General features: G+C 36.8%; 1 protein-coding gene across 6 annotated transcripts in view; it reads right to left on the bottom strand.

The window, feature by feature from the left end:
- EFCAB5 (EF-hand calcium binding domain 5) overlaps positions 1–21,127 on the bottom strand; it is a 161,444-nt gene that overhangs the window by 70,115 nt on the left and 70,202 nt on the right. For all 6 annotated transcript variants that reach the window (XM_074189122.1, XM_074189121.1, XM_074189120.1 and 3 more), the window contains one exon: positions 7,814–7,884. In XM_074189122.1, coding sequence (XP_074045223.1) covers positions 7,814–7,884 — 71 coding nt within the window. The remainder of the gene's footprint in view (positions 1–7,813; positions 7,885–21,127) is intronic.

Here is a 21,127-nt window from a genome sequence, read left to right as displayed (position 1 = left end):
GTCTGCCTAGGACATGACAGGAATTGAAAGGGAAAATGAAGAGAGAGGTGTTTGTGTGTTTATCTATAACCTCAGAAAGCTTTAGCAGGAGATTACAGTCTGCCCTCTGGGTGAGAAAGAGGTGAAAGGATTCACTCACCCAACCAGTAAGAATCCAAGGATAATAAGCAGTCTTAAGTAATAGCTTGCCATCAAGCTTCTTGAACAACTAGGTGGTACAGTGGATAGAGCTCTCTGGGTCTGAGATCAGGAAGCTCTGAGTTCAAATCTAGTCTCAGACACTTAAAATGAATAAAATCCCCCAAATAATAATGCAACTTTAGTTAAAACATCGATCTCTTTGCTATTCCCAATCTCACTCACTTGCTATGTGACCCTGGGTAAGGCCCATTGGTCTTAGTTTCATCATCTGTGAAATGAGCTAGAGAAGGAAATGGCAAACCACTTTAATATTTCTGCAAGAAAACCCAAAATGGGGTCAAGAAGAGTCACCAGAACTGAATTTTCTGCCATTGTCAAAGTATGGGGTACAAAGAAAATATAAATGAAAACCCTATCACAGCATATTTTCTAGAAAGGACAAATTCTGTCCAAAAAAAGTGGAATGTCCCAATGGATGGCTTTAATAAGGTTTATTTTGATATACTTATAAGATTCTCAATCAACCAATCAACAAGCATTTATTGAACATTTACTTTGCACTGGAGATACAAAGAAATTATTCTCATGGATTTTACACTGTCAAAGGAGAAACAACATCTACTCACTTCCCTTCTTAAAACCTTTCTTTAGAGTCTAAATGCAGACCAAAACTTATCTTCAATTTTTAAAAGCTATTTTATGTATTATGTTTTTTCTCTCTTTTTTTCTGTTTTGATTTGATTCTTCTTTCACAACAAGATTAATATGAATTTATGTTTAACATGGTTATACATGCATAACCTATATTAGATTGATTTCTGTCAGGGGAAGTGGGGAGAGAAAGGGAGTGAAGGAGAAAAATGTGAAACTCAAAACCTTGCAAAAAATGATTGTTGAAAACTATCTTTGCATGTAATTGGGAAAATAAATAAATAAATTATCAAAACACAAAGCAAAACAAAAGCTTTCTTAAACCAATCTACATCACTCTGTACTAACCAAATAGAATAGAAATGGAATAGGTGATAGGAATTTGTCAATAAAATAGAAGGAGTTTGACAACTGACTGCTCCATCTTCAACCAACAAGAGCAAGATAAAAATGTCTTTGTCAACTTTTTCCTTTACATGTAAATTATTGAAATACCCTCATGGAAAGAATGAATGAAAAACAATGATTAACTAATACCCTTCTTGAGCCCCTTAACTGTTAGCATCCTCCCCCTCTTCAAATTGTGATACTTCTTCAATATAAGTTCCTTAAGCCAAAACACCATTTTTCCATTTTGTCATCTTATCCTTGTACATAGTAAGTACTTAATAAATCTTTAGTAGATAGGATTAATTGATATATTATTCCCCTTCATCTATTTACTGTTCCATGTACCCAACATTCCCTCTCCTGCCTTTGCACAGGCTGCCCTGATGTATTCTGGAGTGTTCTCCTTCCCCTCTTTGCTTCTGCCTTTGGGGCTCCTAACTGCCTTCAAGGTTCATCTCAAATGTTACCTATTTTTGAGGGGGTGCAGCCAAGATGGTGGCAGGAGAAGAGCCTCTCCTAGGTGATCTCTCCAAAATATTTCAAAAATCTTAAAATTATGACTCTAACTAAATTTTCAAGAGACAGAATGCGCAGAAAGATCCAGTGAGGCAATTCTCCAACCCAAGGTAACCTGGAAAATAGTAGAAAAACTCTGTTCCACAGGGTTAGAGGGGCAGCCCATCAGAGTGAAGAAATTTCAGCCTCCTGGGAACAGCCCCAGGGTGCCTGGGAGCCTTGACTTCTGGCAGCAGAAGCAGTTTCCTAACCTGCACCCCAGGGAGAACCAAGCACAACTTGGAAGATCAGCAGGGAGACCTCTGCCAGAATGAGCATGAAGCCCAGGCCCTGAGCACACTCGTGGCACTCGGCGCACTCAGCACACTCAGTGAGGCTGTGGCAGTCAGCACTGCCCATAGCTCAGATCCAGGAACCGGAAGTAGGCCAGCAGGCCCACAGGGCCTGCAAGCAGGAGCCTCTAGGCAGCTGCACCCTGAGTGCTCAGCCCACTAAAGGTAAGGGAGTGGAGGGAGACTTCCAAGGTCTGTCCTCTATCCCTGCAACAGGACTCTGGGGCTCTGACCACATTCAGCCCCCCCCATAGCACAGGGATCTCCCCCACCTCAGTCCAGTGGCAGAGGGGTGCACTTGTGGTCATTCACAGACCAGGGGAACAGTCAGAGCTTCACACACTGAGGTCCTTGTGGGGGTGTCCCAATAAAACTCAAAAGCTAGTAAGCACCCCAAAACCAGGCACAGGCTGGGAAATGAGTAATCAGAAGAAAAAAAGGAACCGAATGTCTATGATCCCAAGGAGGATCAAAATACTCAATCTGAAGATGAGGAAGTACAAGCTTCTGCATCTAAAGATTCCATGAAAAATGGAAGTTGGGCTCAGGCTATGATAGAACTCAAAAGAGATTTTGAAAATCAAGTAAGGGAGATAGAAGAAAAATTGGGAAAAGAAATGAGAGAGATGCAGGGAAAACATGACACCAAAGCTGGCAGCTTAGTCAAGAAGATCCAGAGAAAAATGCTGAAGAAAATAACATGTTAAAAAACAGCTTAGGTCAAATGGATAAAATAGTTCCAAAAGTTTTTGAGGAGAAGAATGCTTTAAAAAGCAGAATTGATCACATGGAAAAGGCGACAAGAAAGCTCTCTGAGGAAAACCAATCCTTCAGATGTAGAATGGAGCTGAAGGAAGCTGCTGATTTTATGAGAAATCAAGATATAATATTTCAATACCAAAAGAATGAAAAATGTGAAACATCTCCTTGAAAAAACAATTGCTCTGGAAAACAGATTCAGGAAAGATAATTTCAAAATTATTGGGATACCTGAAAGTCATGATCAGGAAAAGAGCCTTAACCTCATTTTTAAAAAATTCCTACAGGAAAATTGCCCTGATAGCCTAGAATCTCCCCCCAAATGAGACCCAACAAAACCAACCCCCAGGAATAATAAAGCCAAATTTAAATGTTACCTATTTCAAGGAATCTTTTCTGAATCTCCAGTGGAAAAAAACTATTGTTAAGAGTATACTCTGAGACAGGCACTGGAGATACATACATACACAAAAAATGAGACAAGCCTCTGTACTCAAAATCCTCAAAAGGAGGATACAGTCAAATAGAGAGGAATTAGAGAAAAGAGTTTTGGTCTAGGTAATTGTTTAGGGAGTCAAATGTCATATTCTTTCAAGAAACAAATATAGTATTGATTTGTTATTATATTCAGAGGAAAGGAGGAAAGGAATAGTGGTGATGATAATAGTCGTAGTAATAGGTTTTATGAAAGTTAGTATGGGACAATCGAGAGAATGACAAGATGACCTTCTGGTAGATAATAGAATAATTTTGTAATGCCTTTGCACATGTTCCACATTCTTTTATTTCTAAATATGTTGCATCCCTTTCTAATAGAATGTAAGCTCCTTGAGGTCAGAGACTGCCTCATTTTTGTTTTTGCATTCCAGACCTTAATAGAGCATCAGAACACTTAGTTCATTCTGCTTAAAGAATGCTTGATTCATTACAAGAACCTATGTTTTGGGGCGGCTAGGTGGTGCAGTGGATAGAGCACTGGCCCTGGAGTCAGGAGTACCTGAGTCCAAATCCAGCCTCAGACACATAATAATTGCCTAGCTGTGTTGTCTTGGGCAAGCCACTTAATCCCATTTGCCTTGCAAAACCCTAAAAAAAAAAAAAAAAACCCTATGTTTCCAGATGTGGGTATAAAGCCATCAAGATTAAGGAGGAGGCTATATGTAACAATGGACAAAGTGGGGAATATTTTTCAAGGTCAATACATGTCTCTTTTGGCATCTAATGTATATATGTATATGGTTTCTTTGAAGCCTAAGAGTGCTTAATAAAATTGTTTATCCTTCATTTTCAAAGAAGACCACAGTCATCAGGGTGGTGATGCCATGACAAGCATGTGAATTTGATTTAAGTGAGGGGGGCTGCTGTGCTAAGTCACCAGACTCACTTTCTTCTCCAGAGCCATCTGGATCCAGTGGTCAGGTATGAATCAGGATGACTGGAGATGGCTCTGGATGCAAGGCAGTCAAGGTTAAGTGACTTGCCTGAGGTCACATGACTTGGCCAAGGCCACATGACTAGGAAATTATTAAGTATCTGAGACTGGATTTGAACTCAGGTTCTCCTGACTCCAAGGCTAGTACTCTATCCATGGCACCACCTGGCTGTCCTGTAGGTACTTAATAAAGGCTTGGGGACTGACTTATAGTCTTCCCAAGGTCCTCTGCTCAAAGATAGAAACAAGCAAATTAAATTCTTATCAATGCAACAGAGGAACTAAAATCTTAGCATACCATTTGATAAAAACCTTTCTCTTGATTCACATTAGCTATAGTGGTTCTTCTTTAATTAAATTCAGCACTTAAGATACAAAACTGAAAATAAAAACATTTTGAGTTAACAATCATCAAAAATCCTCCTAAAATAAGCACCTGGAATGTTTTTCCCTCCAAAGCATGCCTGCACAGGAGTCATGCCAAGCCCCCACATTTATCTGATAGTTGGACTTAGTTCTGTTCTTAATTACCTTAATAGCACTCACTTGCATAACTAAAATAGTAATGTTCTCTATAGATCTATTCTACGTATCCTGAGGCTTATCACTTAACTATAAATTTCAACTATTGGTGGGAAAATGAGCTAATGATGATTCTTTATAAATGATATTTTAAAAATGTCTTACAAGGGAGTTGATAATTTATAATAAGAACATAGATTTAGAACTGAAAGGGATGAGATCAATTTACGGTTGCTTAAACTTGCGGACTGTAAGGGTGAAGTAACTTGCCCAAGGTCACACAGTAAGAATCTAGGGCAGGATTCAAACTCTTGACTTCAAACCCAGCTTGCTATCCATTATGCCCTCTAGCTGCTTCTAAATTTCATTCTTTTCAACTTGGCAAGCAAAAAAAGTCAGAGTGCTGTCCTCCCACTACACAACTGAATGAAGTTCTACAATGATATTTAAACTGGACCAAGTCAAGGCTATATATATTTGAGCCAGTGATGGACAAGACCCAGTGTCTACTTAGAACATTTTTCTGAGGCTTCCTCTCTTATTCTGACTCTTCAGAGATGTTTGTTCTGCTCCAGGACTGTCACCTGGACCTTTTCCAGTGTAGTTCATCTTCTCTAAACCTCAGTTTCCTCCTTTGTAAAATGAAGGGATTGAACTTGATTTCTTAAGGTCTCTTCTGGCTCTAAATCTATGATCCTATGACAGAGGTACTTTAGAACAAGCCTGGTTTCAAGTGAACAGGGGGAAGCCTTTGTCTTTTTATTGAGTCTGACAGATTAAATTGCCTTTCCCAAGAAATGTGAGAACATGGAGGGATGAGGACAGCTTTGTCAACAGCAGGCAAGGTAACAAGAGACTCTGTCTCCACATGGAGATCATTTTCCCATTACTTCTTCATTCTCCCTGCATTTTTCTCTGCCTTTCTACCCATCAAACTCTATAGGAGAGCTGGGAAGGATTGGCAATGTTATTGAAATTGCATTAAAATGATGCAGTGTAATTTCTAGGTTAATTAATGATGACATCACTGTCAGGCGAAAGTAAGGAAGGCCTCCTGTGTATTGGAAAATTGATATAGTGGATAGAGATTTAAAAAAAGACCCAGGTTCAAATATTACCTCAAATACTTATAAGCTCTGTGTCCCTGTTAAGTGACAAGTCAACTAACCCTCCAGGTCCTCAGTTTCCTAATATGTAAAATGAAGAAATTGGACTTGATAGCCTTCTAGTTCTGAATTGATCATCCTGCCATGGACAAGAGTTGCACCAGATGGTCAGCCATGGATTGGTGGTGGTTTGCATCATCTGAATCAATGAAATCTCAGATCCATGAGTGCTTGAGAGCTAAACTATTGATTAAATAAAAACCTTACCCTTATGTGTACCCAGGATAGATTTCTATTTAATAAAATTCCTAATTCCCGGAAGAATTTCATTCTTGTAAGAGTGAATAAAGGAAGAAAATCAAAATTAAAATTTTTGGAGTTTCATAAAGAAACTTTTTTTGATTTTGTCTTCCTTAGGGAAGAAGGATGAGAATAGAGTTCCAATAGTTTTACTTAGAAAGTTTCTGGCTTTTAGAAATACTAGTAGAGGGGCAGCTAGGTGGCGCAGTAGATAGAGCACCAGCCCTGGAGTCAGGAGTACCTGAGTTCAAATCCAACCTCAGAGACTTAATAATTACCTAGCTGTGGCCTTGGGCAAGCCACCTAGCCCCATTTGCCTTGCCAAAAAAAAAATTCTAAAAAAAAAAGAAATACTAGTAGAAAAATAGTTGCTACCAAAAACTAATATAGATAGAAGGAGATTTGCCTGTGTGTGCGTGCGTGTGTGTGTATGTGTGTGTGTGTGTGTGTGTGTGTGTGTGTGTAAGATAGACATGATCACCCATTCATTCAAACTCAGAATTTTGCTGAAATCTCCCAATATTCCACAGCGAGTTCACCTACACCTGCCTGGCTTAGGGACTGAAATTGATTTGGTCACCTTCTTAATTGGTACAGTTCTTAGTCTAGGGATCAAGCCCCTTTGGAACCAAAACTTTCATATACAATTGGTGGGCTCCTGCCTATTAGATACTGTGTCTTTTAACATCAAGGAGAGGAAGCCAACAGGCATTTTTTAAATTAATCACCTATTATGTGTCAAACATATTACTATGCACAATATTTTACAAATATTTTCTCATTTAATCCAGCAAAGCAAGTGTAAAAGAGAAGTACACATGGATCTATAGGAACCACTGGAAAAGGAGACAAAAGAGAAGAGAATGATTTTTGTAGACTGAAAAAATGACACACACACACAAAAATGACTGTGATAGAAAACCCAGATCTCTTAATATATGATTGCTTCTTTCACTTGTTCTTCTATAACACACATGTAAATCCCAAGATGTTCCAGTTATGAACTCCAAAATTCTTATATAATCTTCCCATAGTTCTTGACAAATTGTTTGATTTTTAGTTTTGTCAATTATAAAATTCAAAACTCTAAAAACAGTCACTTGCAAATAAGCATCTATCAAGACTACAATCTCATGCAACCTTCATTGCTTTAATCATTAATCTGCTTTCAAACAGAAATTCTCTATGGGGTCTTCAGAATAATACATTTTACCTGAGAGAATGTTTCTTCACAAGTGAATTTTATCAGTTTTTCTTATGCAAATATTCTTTATCTGTCCCTTTCAACAACCACACTGTTGACAGTGTGATGGTGACAATAACAAACACTTGGGATCTTTGAGGTAGGACTGGCGTGGTCTCTAAGGATGACTAGTCTAACCCCATCATATTGCAGAGGAGGAAACTGAGACCTCAGGAAGTAATGTGACTTGCACAAGGTCACAAAGGTAGTGAGCAACATAGATGACATTTGAACTCTGGTCCTCTGTCTCCAGAGGCAGCCTTCTTTCCATTGTATTTCTGCTCTCCATTCCTCTTGTTGCTTAGTTAATACAGGTGTGTATTAACATTTGTCTTCATACATAATATTGTCCCCAAAGGCAATGACTAAGTAAAATTGATGGAAGATTTTTATGCAAATATTGAATTATTTAGTTTCTCACCTCTATAAAACCTTCTTCATCTCTCTTATCTTTCATTGATGCTTCAACTTCCAATGGATGGTAAAATATCTCTGGAAGAAAAAAAAGATTAAAGACTTCATTACTTTGGTTGCAATGCATTTTCCATGCAGGCTCTAATTTTTAAACACATTGATTTCTTCTCATCACTAACTTTTCCCTGTGACTTTTAGATGAAACTTACTGAAAATAAAATAATAAGATATCAATTAATACGAAGAAAATAAAAATAAAAAACCTGGAAGAAAAATATATGTAGAAAAGTAGAAATAGTCAATGCATCCCTTTCAGATTATAATGCAATAAAAATTACATTCTATAAAGGACCTTGGAAGCATAGAATAAAAATTAAATTGGAAACTGAATAATCTGTTCTTAAATATTGATCAGATCAAAGTATAAGTCATAGAAACAATCAATAATTTCATCAAAGAAAATGACAACAATGAGAAAACATACCAAAATCTGTGGGATTCAGCCAAAGCAGTATTAAGGGGGAAATTTTTTTATTCTTAAATCCTTATATAAATAAGAAAGGAAAAAGCAGATGGATGACTAGGACAGTCAAGTAAAAAAAAAACTAGAAAAGGAACAAACTTAAAATTTTCAATTAAATAGCAAAATAAAAATCATTAAAAACAAAGAGATTAATAAAATCAAAAGTTAAAAAAATTGAGTTAATAAGATAAATTAGGAACTGGTTTTATGGAGAAAACCAGTGAAATAAATAAAACATTGGTTAATTTGATTAAAAAAAAAGAAAACCAAATGATCAGCATTAAAATAGAAAGGGTGAATGCACTACCAATAAAGAAAAAATTAAACAATCATTAGGAGCTATTTTACTCAATTACATACCCATAAAACTGACAATCTAAATTAAATGGGAAATATTTACAAAATTAAAAATTTCCCAGATTAACAGAAAAGGAAAATTTTAACCTTATCTTAGAAAAAGAAATTGAACAAGCTATAAATGAATTCTCTAAGAAAAATGCCCAGGGCCAGATGGATTCACAAGTGAATGCTACCAAATACTTAAAAAGAACAATTAATTTCAATACTATATAAACTATTTGGAAAAAATAGGTGAAGGGATCCTACCAAGTTTCTTTTTTTTCTTTTTTCTTTTTGGTAAGGCAATGGGGTTAAGTGTCTTGCCCAAGGCCACACAGCTAGGTAATTATTAAGTGTCTGAGGCTGGATTTAAACTCAGGTACTCCTGACTCCAGGGCCGGTGCTCTATCTACTGTGCCACCTAGCTGCCCCAAAATTTCTTTAATGACACAAATATTAGTGTTGATATCTAAACCAGGAAAAGCCAAAACAGAGAAAGAAAACTATAGACTGATTTCCCTAATTAATATTGATCCCAAAATTTCAAATAAAATATAAGCTAGAAGATTGAAGCAATATATATCACTATAACTAGGTAAGATTTATACCAAGAATGAAGGGTGTTAGGGAAACTTTAAGTGTCCATTTCAATAACAAATCAATAAAAATCATATGATTATATCAAGATACAGAAAAAAATTTTGTTTTATGCAATATAATATCTATTTCTATCAAAAACACTAGAAAATTTAGGATTAAATGAACTCTTTCTTAAAATCATGAGTAATATCTACCTAAAATCAAGAGCAAATATTAACTGTAAAAGAGATAAAATAGAGGTCCAGAAAAATCAGGGGTGAAGCAAGAATGATCACCCTTGTTATTCAGCATTGCACAATGAAATGTTAACTACAACAATAAAGGAAGAAAAAAGAAATTGAACAAATAATAATAGGCAATGAGGAAATAAAACTATCCTTCTTTACAGATGATATGATGGTATGCTTAGAAAACATTGGAGCAGGGCGGCTTGGTGGCTCAGTGGATAGGGCATCTGCCCTGGAGTCAGTAGTACCGGAGTTCAAATCCAACCTCAGACGCTTAATAATGACCTAGCTGTGTGGCCTTGGGCAAACCACTTAACCCCGTTTGCCTTGCAAAACTTAAAAAAGAAAAAAGAAAATACTGGAGAATCAACTTAAAAACTAATTGAAACAACGACTTTAGCAATGTTTCAGGATATAAAATAAACCCACATAAATCGTTAGCATTTCTATTTATTATCAACAAAATCCATCAGGAAGAAGTAGAAAGGGAAATTCCGTTTAAAATAACTACCGACTATATAAAATACTAAGGAGTCTTTCCAATACAAACTCAGGAACTATATGGACACAATTACAAAATATTTTTCACATAAATAAAAAGAGATTTAAATGACTGGAGAAATTTTAATTGCCAGGTCAATATAATAAAAATGACAGTGCTATCTAAATTAATTTACATATTCACTGCCATGCCAATCAAACTACTAAAGAATTATTTAATGGAACTAGAATGGGCAACTAGGTGGCGCAGTGGATAGAGCACCAGCCCCGGAGTCAGAAGGACCCGAGTTCAAATGCGACCCAGACACTTAATACTTGCTTCCCGGTGTCGTTTTAGGCAAGTCACTTAATCCTGTTGCTTGCAAACCCTCCCTCCCCCCAAAAAAGAGAAAAACTAGAAAAATAATAAAATCCATCCGGAAAAACAAAAGATAAAGATTGTCAAAGGGAATCCATGAAAAAAAAGTTAAAGCAGCCTAGAAGTACAAGATGAAGAACTATAATGCGAAGTAGTAATCATCAAAACCATCTAGCATTAAGAGAAGGACCTATAGAGTTTAACTGAAGACCAAAGCTTATTATCTTCAATTTTTAAAAGTTGTCCTTAGGCATCTTTTGGAACCGTCTTGGATCATTTTTTTTTGTTTGTTTTTGTTTTTGCAAGGCAAACAGGGTTAAGTGGCTCGCCCACGGCCACACAGCTAGGTCATTATTAAGTGTCTGAGATTGGATTTGAACCCAGGTACTCCTGACTCCAGGGCTGGTGCTCTATCCACTATGACACCTAGGTGCCCCGGATCATTGTATTGATTGGATTAGCTAAATCTTTCACGGTTGGACATCATTACAATGTCTCCTAGTTTTGCTCACTTCAACTCAAAGAGTTGTCTTACAAACATTCAATTTAGATCTGTACCTAGCATGGTTACAAATGTAAAGCCTTTATTAGATTGCTTTCTGTCAGGGGGGAGGGGGAAGGAGGGAGGGAGAAAAATTGTAAAATTCAAAACCTTGCAAAAAAAAAAAAGATTGGTAAAAACTACCATTGTATGTAGTTGGAAAAATAAATAAAATATTTATATAATAAAAAAACTATCTGGTATTAGCTAAGCCACAGAGCAATGGATCAGTGCAATATATTACATATACAATATACAATAGTAAATGATCAAGTTATCTAATGTTTAACAAATCCAAAGATTCAAACTTTTGGGACAACAATCCACTAGTGGACAAAAATTGCTGGGAAAACTGGAAAGTAGTTTGGCAAAAACTAGGCAGACATCATATTCCAAGATAAGGTCAAAATGGGCATACAATTTAGACAAAGTGATATCCTAAGTAAAATAGTGAAACATGGAATACCTATCAGTTCTATGAATAAAGGAAGAAATTATGACCAAAGAAAAGATAGAGAGAATCATAGGAATTAAAATGGATAGTTTGATAGTATGAAATTAAAGATAAAAAAAAACTAAGTCAGCCAAAATTATAAAGCAGGCAGGAGGGGCAGCTAGGTAATTCAGGGAGTACCATCCCTGGAGTCAGTAGAATCTGAGTTGAAATTCGACCTCAGACACTTAATGATTACCTAGCTGTGTGACCTTGGGCAAGTCACTTAACCCATTGCCTTAAATAAATAAAAAAATTTTTAAAAGAATTAAAGTAGGCAGGACATGAGAAACAAATTTTATAACCTCTATTCTCTAATATAGAAGGAGCTGAACCAAATTTATAAAACAACCATTCATCAATTGAAAAATGATCAAAGGACATGAACAGGCAGTTTTTAGAAGAAGAAACCAAAGTTATAAAAAATCATATGAAAAAATCCTTAAAATCACTATTGATTGAGAAATGAAAATTAAAATAGTTCTGAGATAATGCCTAATGTGACAGGAAAAAAGTGACAAATGCTAGAAGGCATTTGAAAACTAGGGACCTCAATGTACTATTGATAGAGTTAAGGAGTCCAAACATTCTGGGGAACAATTTGGAACTAAGCCCAAAGGATACCCTTTAACCCAGTAATATCACTACTAGATATGTATACCAAAGAGATCAAAGGGGAAAGGACTCATATGTATAAAAAAAGATTTTCTGGAATATAATTGTGCTAAAAGAAATGATTAGCAGGATGGTTTCAGAAAATCTTGGGAAGACTTATGTGAACAAAATGAAGTGAGCAGAACCAGGAAACATTGTACAACCCGGAGAATATTGTAAAGATGTCCAATTGGAAAAGATTTAGCTAATCTATCAAGACAATGATCCAAGACAGTTCCAAAGAACTCATGACATAAAAAGTTATTTACTTTAAAAGAGAAATCTGATGAACTCTGAAAGCAGATTAAAGAATGCTTTTCCCCCCTTTATGTTTCTTGACATATTTTTTACAACATGGTTAATATGAAAGTGTTCGGTATGTTATCACATGTATAACTGATATCATATTACTTGCCTTCTCAAAGGGTATGAAGGAGCTATAGGAAGGAAGAAAATTTGGAATCCAAAATGTTTAAAAATAAATAATAGATGATTTTTAGAAAAAGGAAAAAACTCATTACCTCTTTCCCATAGCAGATAGAATCAATGAACAAGTGTTTATTGTGGCTATTTAGTGCCAGATAACTTTGTTGTAAAAAACAAGATAGGCCTGTGCCTGCCCTCAAAAGGAGCTTAAATGTGCACAAAATACATTTGAATCAGATACAAGATAACCTTGGCAGGGAAGGTACCAACAGTGGAGGTGATCAGCATAGACCACATTCATGCAGAAAGGAGAATTTGATCTAAGTCTTATAAAACTAGACATTACAAGATACACAGGAGAAGGGGGGGTAGTATATTCTTGGGACAGAAGACAGTCACTGAAAAGAAGGGGGGGGGGCTGAACATGGTGAAAGAAATAGCAAAGAAGACCACTTTGACTGGACTATGAAGTATATGAAATGGAGTAATTGAAACAGATGATTCTGCACATGAGTGATTTCTTTTGGCTGCAAAGAAAGGGCAAGGTCAGATTATGATAGACTTTAAATAGCAAACAGCATAGTTTATATTTAATCATAGAAGTAATAGGAATCCACTGGACTTTATTAGGTGGGGGTGGGGATGAAGGTGACATAGCCAGGCCTATACTTTAGGAAAATCACTTTGGAGGCTAAGTAAAGAATAGATTGGAGTGGATAGCAAGAGATTGAAGCAGGAAGATCAATTAGAAAACCATTGCAATAGTTCATGTGAGAGGCATCAAGCGTTTGCCTAAGCTGGTGGCTGTATACATGCAGAGAAAGTAGAAATGACAAGATTTGGTCATTGATTAGATATGCAGGATGACAGAGAACATGGAGTCCAAGTGAGGAAATAGAAATTTAGGAGTCATTTACATAAAGTTGACAATTGACCCCATGGGGGTTTATCAAGAAGTACTTTAGAAAACTAGAAGAAGGCCCTCGATGGAATTGGGAGATTGTCCACTCATAAGGAACAGGGCACAGATGCTGGTCCGTCAAAAAGGAATACAAAGGCATGACCAAACATTAAGACAAAAATAATGAGAAAGCAATGCCATGAAAAACCAAGAAAGAGATGATATGCAGGAAGAAGGGTTGGCCAATGTTATCAAAAGCTATAAAGACATCAAGAAGAATGAAGGCTGAAGAAAAGCTTGTTGAATCTGGCAATTAAAAATCAATTTTAGTCTTGTAGTTTTCCCCAAATATTTCAGTCAGAAGTCATATTGCAAGAGGTTGAAAAGGGAATGTGAAATGATTAAGGACAAACAAAACATATCAATGATTCTAGGAGTTTGAATGTGAAATCAAGAAAATACAGAAGATGATTGTTTGAGGGAACGGCAGGGTCTAATGAAGGGGTTTGTTTTGGGGGGTGGTTAAAAAAATGTTGGTGCACACCTGGGAATATTTGGAGACTGGGGAAAGGAGCTAGGAGATAAAAGGGCAATGAAGATTAAAGAGGGAGAGAAAGAACAAAGGAACTCCCAGAGGACACAGGAAAAGAGGAAGAGACCAAGGAGAAGGGTTGGCCTTGGCTAGGAGAAGGGCCACCTCATGGACGAGAATTAAGGAGTATAGAGAAAACTTGAGTTGTGGAACAGGGGACAATATGTAACTAAAAAAGGATGGTCACTATTTTCTCAGCACCCATAGGAGATAGGATTCTCTGCTGAGAGAAGAAGTAAGAGGCTGGAAAGGTTAAAAGGATTACCATGTAGGAGGGAGGACCCAGGTGAGATCATATAGCACACACTTGAGATCAGCTAACATTTGTGATATACCCCAGACAGCACAGTTTCATGATTCTCTTCAGAATCACTTAGCAATAGATGGCGGCTAGGTGGCATAGTGGATAAAGCACCGGCCTTGGAGTCAGGAGTACCTGGGTTCAAATCCAGTCTCAGACACTTAATAATTACCTAGCTGTGTGGCCTTGGGCAAGTCACTTAACCCCGTTTGCCTTGTAAAAAAAAAACAAAAAAAAGAATCACTTAGCGATAGAAGTAGAAAAGGCAGATGGTGGGGTGGGACCCAAAGTTGGGCTCTGGTAAATCATGAAACAATAGAAGGGCAAGGGTATGTAGGAATCAGTTCAAACCAGCTCAGGAGAGTCAATTGTTACATCTTCGATATCACAAATCAGAGCTTGATTCATGGTTTTGTTAATTAAACAGACTTTTTAAAAGTCATGGAGAAAAATACTACCATGTTTATTAAACTTCAAAGTATTTCATGTAAATTTTTTCCCCATGGAGTTAGATAATAGATATTTACCATACAATTTTATATGCATGCACATATGTGTGTATGCATATATATGGAGAAAGAAATATAAAGATATTTATATAGTTGGAGAGAGAAAGAGATATAAATATATATGGAGTAAGATATAAAAAATATTTATATATACATGGAGAAAGAGATATAAACACATATGTATATATGGAGAGAAATATAAATATATGCATACTATATATGGAGAGAGAATGAAATATAAATACATATTTATGTCTATATGGAAAGAGAAAGATATAAATGTATATATATATATATATGGAGAAAGAGATTGGTGAGGGATTTTATTTAACTCTAAGTGGAAGGCCAGAACTAGAACTCCAAACATCAAGAGCTCTAGAGTTATGCTATTGACAGAGGAGCATGAAACGTGATGAGACTATCTCAGTTTTATATACAACTTAAGATGGAAGCTGACAAAGATATTTTGCTGAACGCAGGTAAGTTGGCAACTCCCACTACAGAGAAAATTTATCAACAATATGCCTGGCTTAACCTAACTCATTTTTTTTCCGAGATAAATCCTGGCCTGAAGTCGTGGAAGAGTTGGCATGATTCACCATTGTCTTTAAACCGATGATTATGATGCTCACCTACAAGATTCAGAAATACGGTTTGCTGACTTTAATACTAATTCCATTGACATAAATAGCCAGTTCTCACCACCAGGGGGCATTCAAAGCATTCCTGATCTGGAGGAGCCCATGCGCCTTCACACTACCCAGTAGATGTCCCCAAACAGCTGGCTTGGCTTAAGAAGATGCCACACACATTACCTTGGTTTAGGTTGTACCCTGCAGGGGAACTAATCTGAGGGAACTGCCACAGGACCGCTGATTCTATCTGCTTCCAGAACAATTTTGTTTCCTTCCCCCAAAGCCTCAAAAGTTTACTGGACTACATCCAGCTCTTCTAAGCTCAATCAAGTAAGGCTGACTTGATCATTGGATCACAGAATTCAGGATCCACAGTCCCAGAATTTCCAGCTAGAAGTTCCATTATTATCTGAAGCGGGCAGAGATGGGGATCCATCATAAAAATGAGGAATAAATGATTGGTGGAGTGGCAGAGACAGGTAGGAAAGGACAATAGCAGCAATTAATTGCCCTTGAAGAATAGAGTAGTAAAGGTCTTGGGGGTGGGGAGGGAAAATTTAAACAGAATCAAGCTCAAGCAGATGGAAAACAAGATGACTAAGGTCAAAGTGGAATTCCGGAAGGAAAGATCGAAAATCACAAGCTGAGTCTATGTGAATGAGGTTAAAAGAATGGGGAAGTTCTGAAAAGGAAAAAACCTGATGACTGGCAGTTTATGTCCCTGGGGAATGTGTCACTAAAATGATATCCTTTATGGCAGTGAAGAGCTTCCTCATCCCTTCCTCTCCCCACCCTTCCTTTGACTTCCACTTCATAGTTGTTGGTCTAAGATTCCCAAAACAATCAAAGACTGCCATGCCTCAGGACCCTTCCACCCCTCCCCAAGCTGAGTTTATTTTTGCAAGTTATAATAGGTTGATTTCAGTTAATAATGATAACTAACAGTGCTTCAGGCTTTGCAAAGTGATTATATACTTATATATGTGTATTGTGTGTATCTACATATATGTATGTATGGGGGATTTGAAATGTGTGCAAGGAACAGGATGGAAGTGACCCAAGTTGTAAAATTTGATTAATGGATATTAGGGATATGCTAAAATCAGCTTGTAGAGGTTGGAGAGCCAATTGTTAAATTTCCATAGCAGTATTCATAACTTGAAAAGACTACAATTCAGGGATTGATTTACCTCTTTATTGATTGTCTCCATTCAAGAAAATGATAGGAAAAATGTTGATAATTCACATTAAACTGAAAAATGTGAGGTACCTTTTTGGAGAGATGATTGATTGATAAACATTCACCTGCACACCCCTGGAGATTTTATTGGTAGAAACAGATAGGATTGCAAGGGAGGAGACTTAATAGGTGGTTGACAATTGGCTGCCCAGAAGATCCTGGTAGAACAGGTAAGCAGTCTGATAAACACCCACAGCTCTCTCGGGCCATAGGGTAGTCTTAGGAATATAAATGAACCTCTGTATCAATATAAAGAGTCACAAGTACCAGTTGTCTGTGATCATCATTTGCCTAAGTGGTATGACCAAAATCCATTTTTGCCATAAAGGATGGAGAAGTGAACACAGCTCCTCTCATTCTTACTCTAAACCTAGCCTGGTGTAGTTCCTCCTCTTGATGAACAATACTTTTTTCCCTCTCTCCTCCTTACCTCCTAGCCTCCTCATCTCCTGTAGATGTATGCTTCCATGAGTTACTATGGGGTGATGGGAGAAAGATCTGTGCTTTCCCCATTTTCCCTTTTCTTCCAACTTTGGGGACTTTTGTGCTCACATTTTCAACTGCATCATGCTCCAGGGGCTCATTCTTTCACTAGAAATGAGGCCCAAGTTCAAATTTTAGGGTTCTGCTTGGGAAGTACAAGACCATTCATAAAACCAAAGAGTGGTTCAATAGCCTCCAAAGAGATCTTTAATCCATCCACTTTAATCTATCAGAATTATAAGGTCCTAGCTCAGTAGATAGTGAAACACAAAACCCCTCAGTGTCCATCCTTTCATGGACACTCTGGTCTTATGAAATGGGAATGAAGTAATTCATAAAAAGAGAACCAAACTTACAAAATACCACCTATAATAGTAGATATCAAAATATGACATAGTTGAGTTTTTTCAAGTCTTCCTAAACATATAAATAAAAGTGAGAAAGGAAGAGAAAAGGTACTGGGGGAGTGAGATAGAGAACATCCACTACCCATCAAGTCCTTCTTCCAATTCGGCTACTGCAGCCCCATGTACTGTGCATGAAGATACTGGTTGCCCCAGGGAGAAACAAGTTGTTTCCCATTCCATTAAACACCTGCTCTGCCTGTCCTGGTCTCACCAAGACAACTGCCAAGCTAAACCCAATCATATTTGTCCTCTGCTATCCTTCTCCTGGTCCTCCCTCCATCTCCAGGGACCCAAGGTAGTTTGTAAGAGGGGCCACACAAGCCAAATGGCTCTTAGTTACTCTAGTTCAAATGCTCAGAGACTAATTATCCCATGATAACCTTTTTTCCCCCCATCTTGGAATTGTGACTCTACCTATAATGAATTATGGCCCTGACCATGAATAGAGGACATGGCACTGTACTTGTTAAGTGAGTTCTAATCAGATTTAAGTCCTTAGTTCAAAAAAAAGGAGCTGTGACTTTCCATTGGCCTTCTTTTTGTGTCCCTATGTGCTCCCTCTTTGGATAATTAATACATTAACAAACTGTCTTTCTGTAGGCTTAGGAAAGGCAGGCAACTTTCCAGCCATTTGACCTGAGGGCATTAGGGATAGAAACACAAAATAAATTATAGAAAAAATAACAAATTATAGTAAAGATAATAATGTAACAACAATAAATCAAAATTTATGTAAGGAATTATATATTGATATCCAAATATATATATTTATATTCAAATATATATTTATATCCAAAGAAATGCTCAGAGGTGAGTATATATGTATGTATTGCATACATATATGTATATGTGTATGTAAATACACATACAGATAGATTCTTGGGGCAGCTAGGTGGCACAATGGTATAAAGCTCCAAGCACAGAGTCATGGACTTATCTTTTTCAGTTCAAATATGGCCTCAGACTTTACTTACTATGGAGTAAGTCATTTAGCCCTGTTTGCCTCAATTTCCTCATCTGTAAAATGAGCTAGATGAGAAGAAAATGGTAAACCAATCCAATATTTTTCCCAAAAACCTCCAAAATAGATAATGGAGAGTTAGACATAACTGAAAAATTACTAAACAACAATAGAATATCTATCCCATAATACTTATTTATATTGTTAAGAAAAATAGTTGATGGATCTCAGTTCTAACTCTAATGAAATTAGAAAATGAATAAATGAATGGATCAGAAGCAAACATTAAGCAAGAGATCACTTCAATAAAGGGAAAATAAAAAAAAATTTGAAATAAAGGAATGTTCCACATGACTTGTAACTATGATTCTTCCAAAATGGTAGTAATTCCATGATTCAAAGGCATACAAAATCATCAAGTATTAAAAATAGAGTGTGTTGTAGCAGCAAGAAGTTTGGGATATTACTCTGAAAAATATTCTAAATATAATCTAGCCCAGTCTCCTCCTTAGTATGGGTCCATCTGAACTTTTTATCAATCAATTTAATTAGACAAATATTTACTTAGCATCTGTTAACTTCCCAGACACTGAGCTAGATACTAGAGATGTAGAGATAAAATTTAAATAGTTCCTGCCTTCAAGGAGCTTACAGTCAGGTGGGGGGGTGAGGGTAGAACAAGATGTATATGTGTAATTTATTAATTCCAATATATCCAAGGTAATACAAATGAATTTCAAGAGGCAGAGTTCTAATGACTGGGGGAGACATAGGAAGGAATTTCATGTAGGATTTGTTGTGTAGTAATTTTTCAGTCATGTCTAACTCTCTATGAGCCTTTTTGTAATTTTCTTGGCAAAAATACTAGACTGGTTTGCCATTTCCTTCTCTAACTCATTTTACAGATGAGGAAGCTAGGCAAATAGAGTTAAGTGACTTGCCCAGGGTCATGTAGTAAGTAACTGTCTAAGGCCATATTTGAACTCAGAACTCAGTTGTGCTTTGAAGGAAACTGGTAATTCTATGAAGAAGAAACTCAGAGGGGACCCACTTCTAATCTCTCTTTCTGCTTTCTTTTTTTCTATTCCTTTACTTTAACTGTTTGTATACAGAGTCCCTGAGATATATAGTTTCTTTTTTGTATCGTTGGATAGTAGAGAGGTAGAACATTTTGTATATTTTTTAACATTTCAAAAACCAAATTGTTTTCCTTAATTTATATGTCTATTTTTTTATTGGGTATCAGTAGCCCTTGACAGAGGAAAACATGTCTCTTGATTCCCATTCTGAGAGAAGCCAATTGCTATTGTTATTTCTATGACAGTAGTTGAAATAATAGAAGTAGTGATAAAAGACCCCTCTTGGAGCTGATAGTTCTTGCTAAAGAAAAAAGAAATTAATAGGCCATAAATTATCTTTATGGAGCTATAAAGCAAACCTTAATGCATGCTTGGTGCATTGGGCTACACTGAGCATTAGCAGGGAATTATGTGTGATGGTAGAACATCTGCAGGGCCAACATCTGGACCATAATTTCCTTCTTTCTTGACTTTTTCAGGTCTTGGAAGGATGAAGTGGTGTCAGGAAACAGTACCGTGACCCTAAGGGAGCTGATAAATGATATTCACAATTCAGTTGGAGGATGGAGCTACATAGAAGGGTAGCCTTAACTTAGCATTTAGGCCTCAGCTTCCTTTCCCTAGGAATAAACTCTCAGTAAAAATGAACTTCTAGGAGGTGTTGCCAAGGCTGCAGTCTCCCTCACCAGACACAGGCTGGGATGACTGATCCTCACCAGACACAGGCTGGGTTGACTGATGGCTGACCTGGTGCAGCACAAATACCCCAAACAGGCTAGGGTAAAACCATGGAGGGATGAATTTTCTATATTGGTCAAACAAACCAGAAAATAACAGATCGTCCCATTTAGACCATAAATACTCTTAAGGTCAGACAGAAGTTCTGTCTCTCACTTCCTCTATCTCTTCTAGCTTTACTGCACAGTATCAGTTAGTGTATTTATAGAGGGTATGTTCCCTATAGAAGGAACCCTCCTGAATTCCTCTTATTTCTCCTTAACAATGAGCATATTCGCTTCTTCTAAAAGACACCTGGAGGTCTGTGTAGGGAGGGAAGAAGGAAGGAAAGAAGGAAGGAAGGAAGGAAGGAAGGAAGGAAGGAAGGAAGGAAGGAAGGAGGAAGGGAGGGAGGGAGGAGTAAAGCGGTGGGTTCAAATCCTGCCTCAGAAGTTAACTGTGTGAGCCTTAACTTTTTAACCTCATTCAAACCTAGTTTCCCTTTCTATAAAATGGGAATGATAGAATTTACCTTCATTGGTTTATATTTATGTTCTATATCTGTATATATATATATATATATATATATATATATATATATATATATATAAATATATATATATATACTTATTCCCTCCTCCCTTTAGAATCTCCCCTTGCATAGAAACATGATTTCAGTCTTTGGATTTTTATCCCCATTGCAGTTCATTGACCTACATTGTTAGTAAATTTTGCTTTACTTTGTTAACCTTTTCTTTGTTAAAAGGGAAATTTCAATGTGTGAGTGTACAAGAAAGGGAGGGCTATCAAAAAGTTATATGAGATAAAGAAAGG

The sequence above is a fragment of the Macrotis lagotis genome, chromosome 5 (assembly GCF_037893015.1).
Source record: "Macrotis lagotis isolate mMagLag1 chromosome 5, bilby.v1.9.chrom.fasta, whole genome shotgun sequence".
Taxonomy (NCBI): Eukaryota; Metazoa; Chordata; class Mammalia; order Peramelemorphia; family Peramelidae; genus Macrotis; species Macrotis lagotis.
This window is presented reverse-complemented; position numbering and strand designations above follow the sequence as displayed.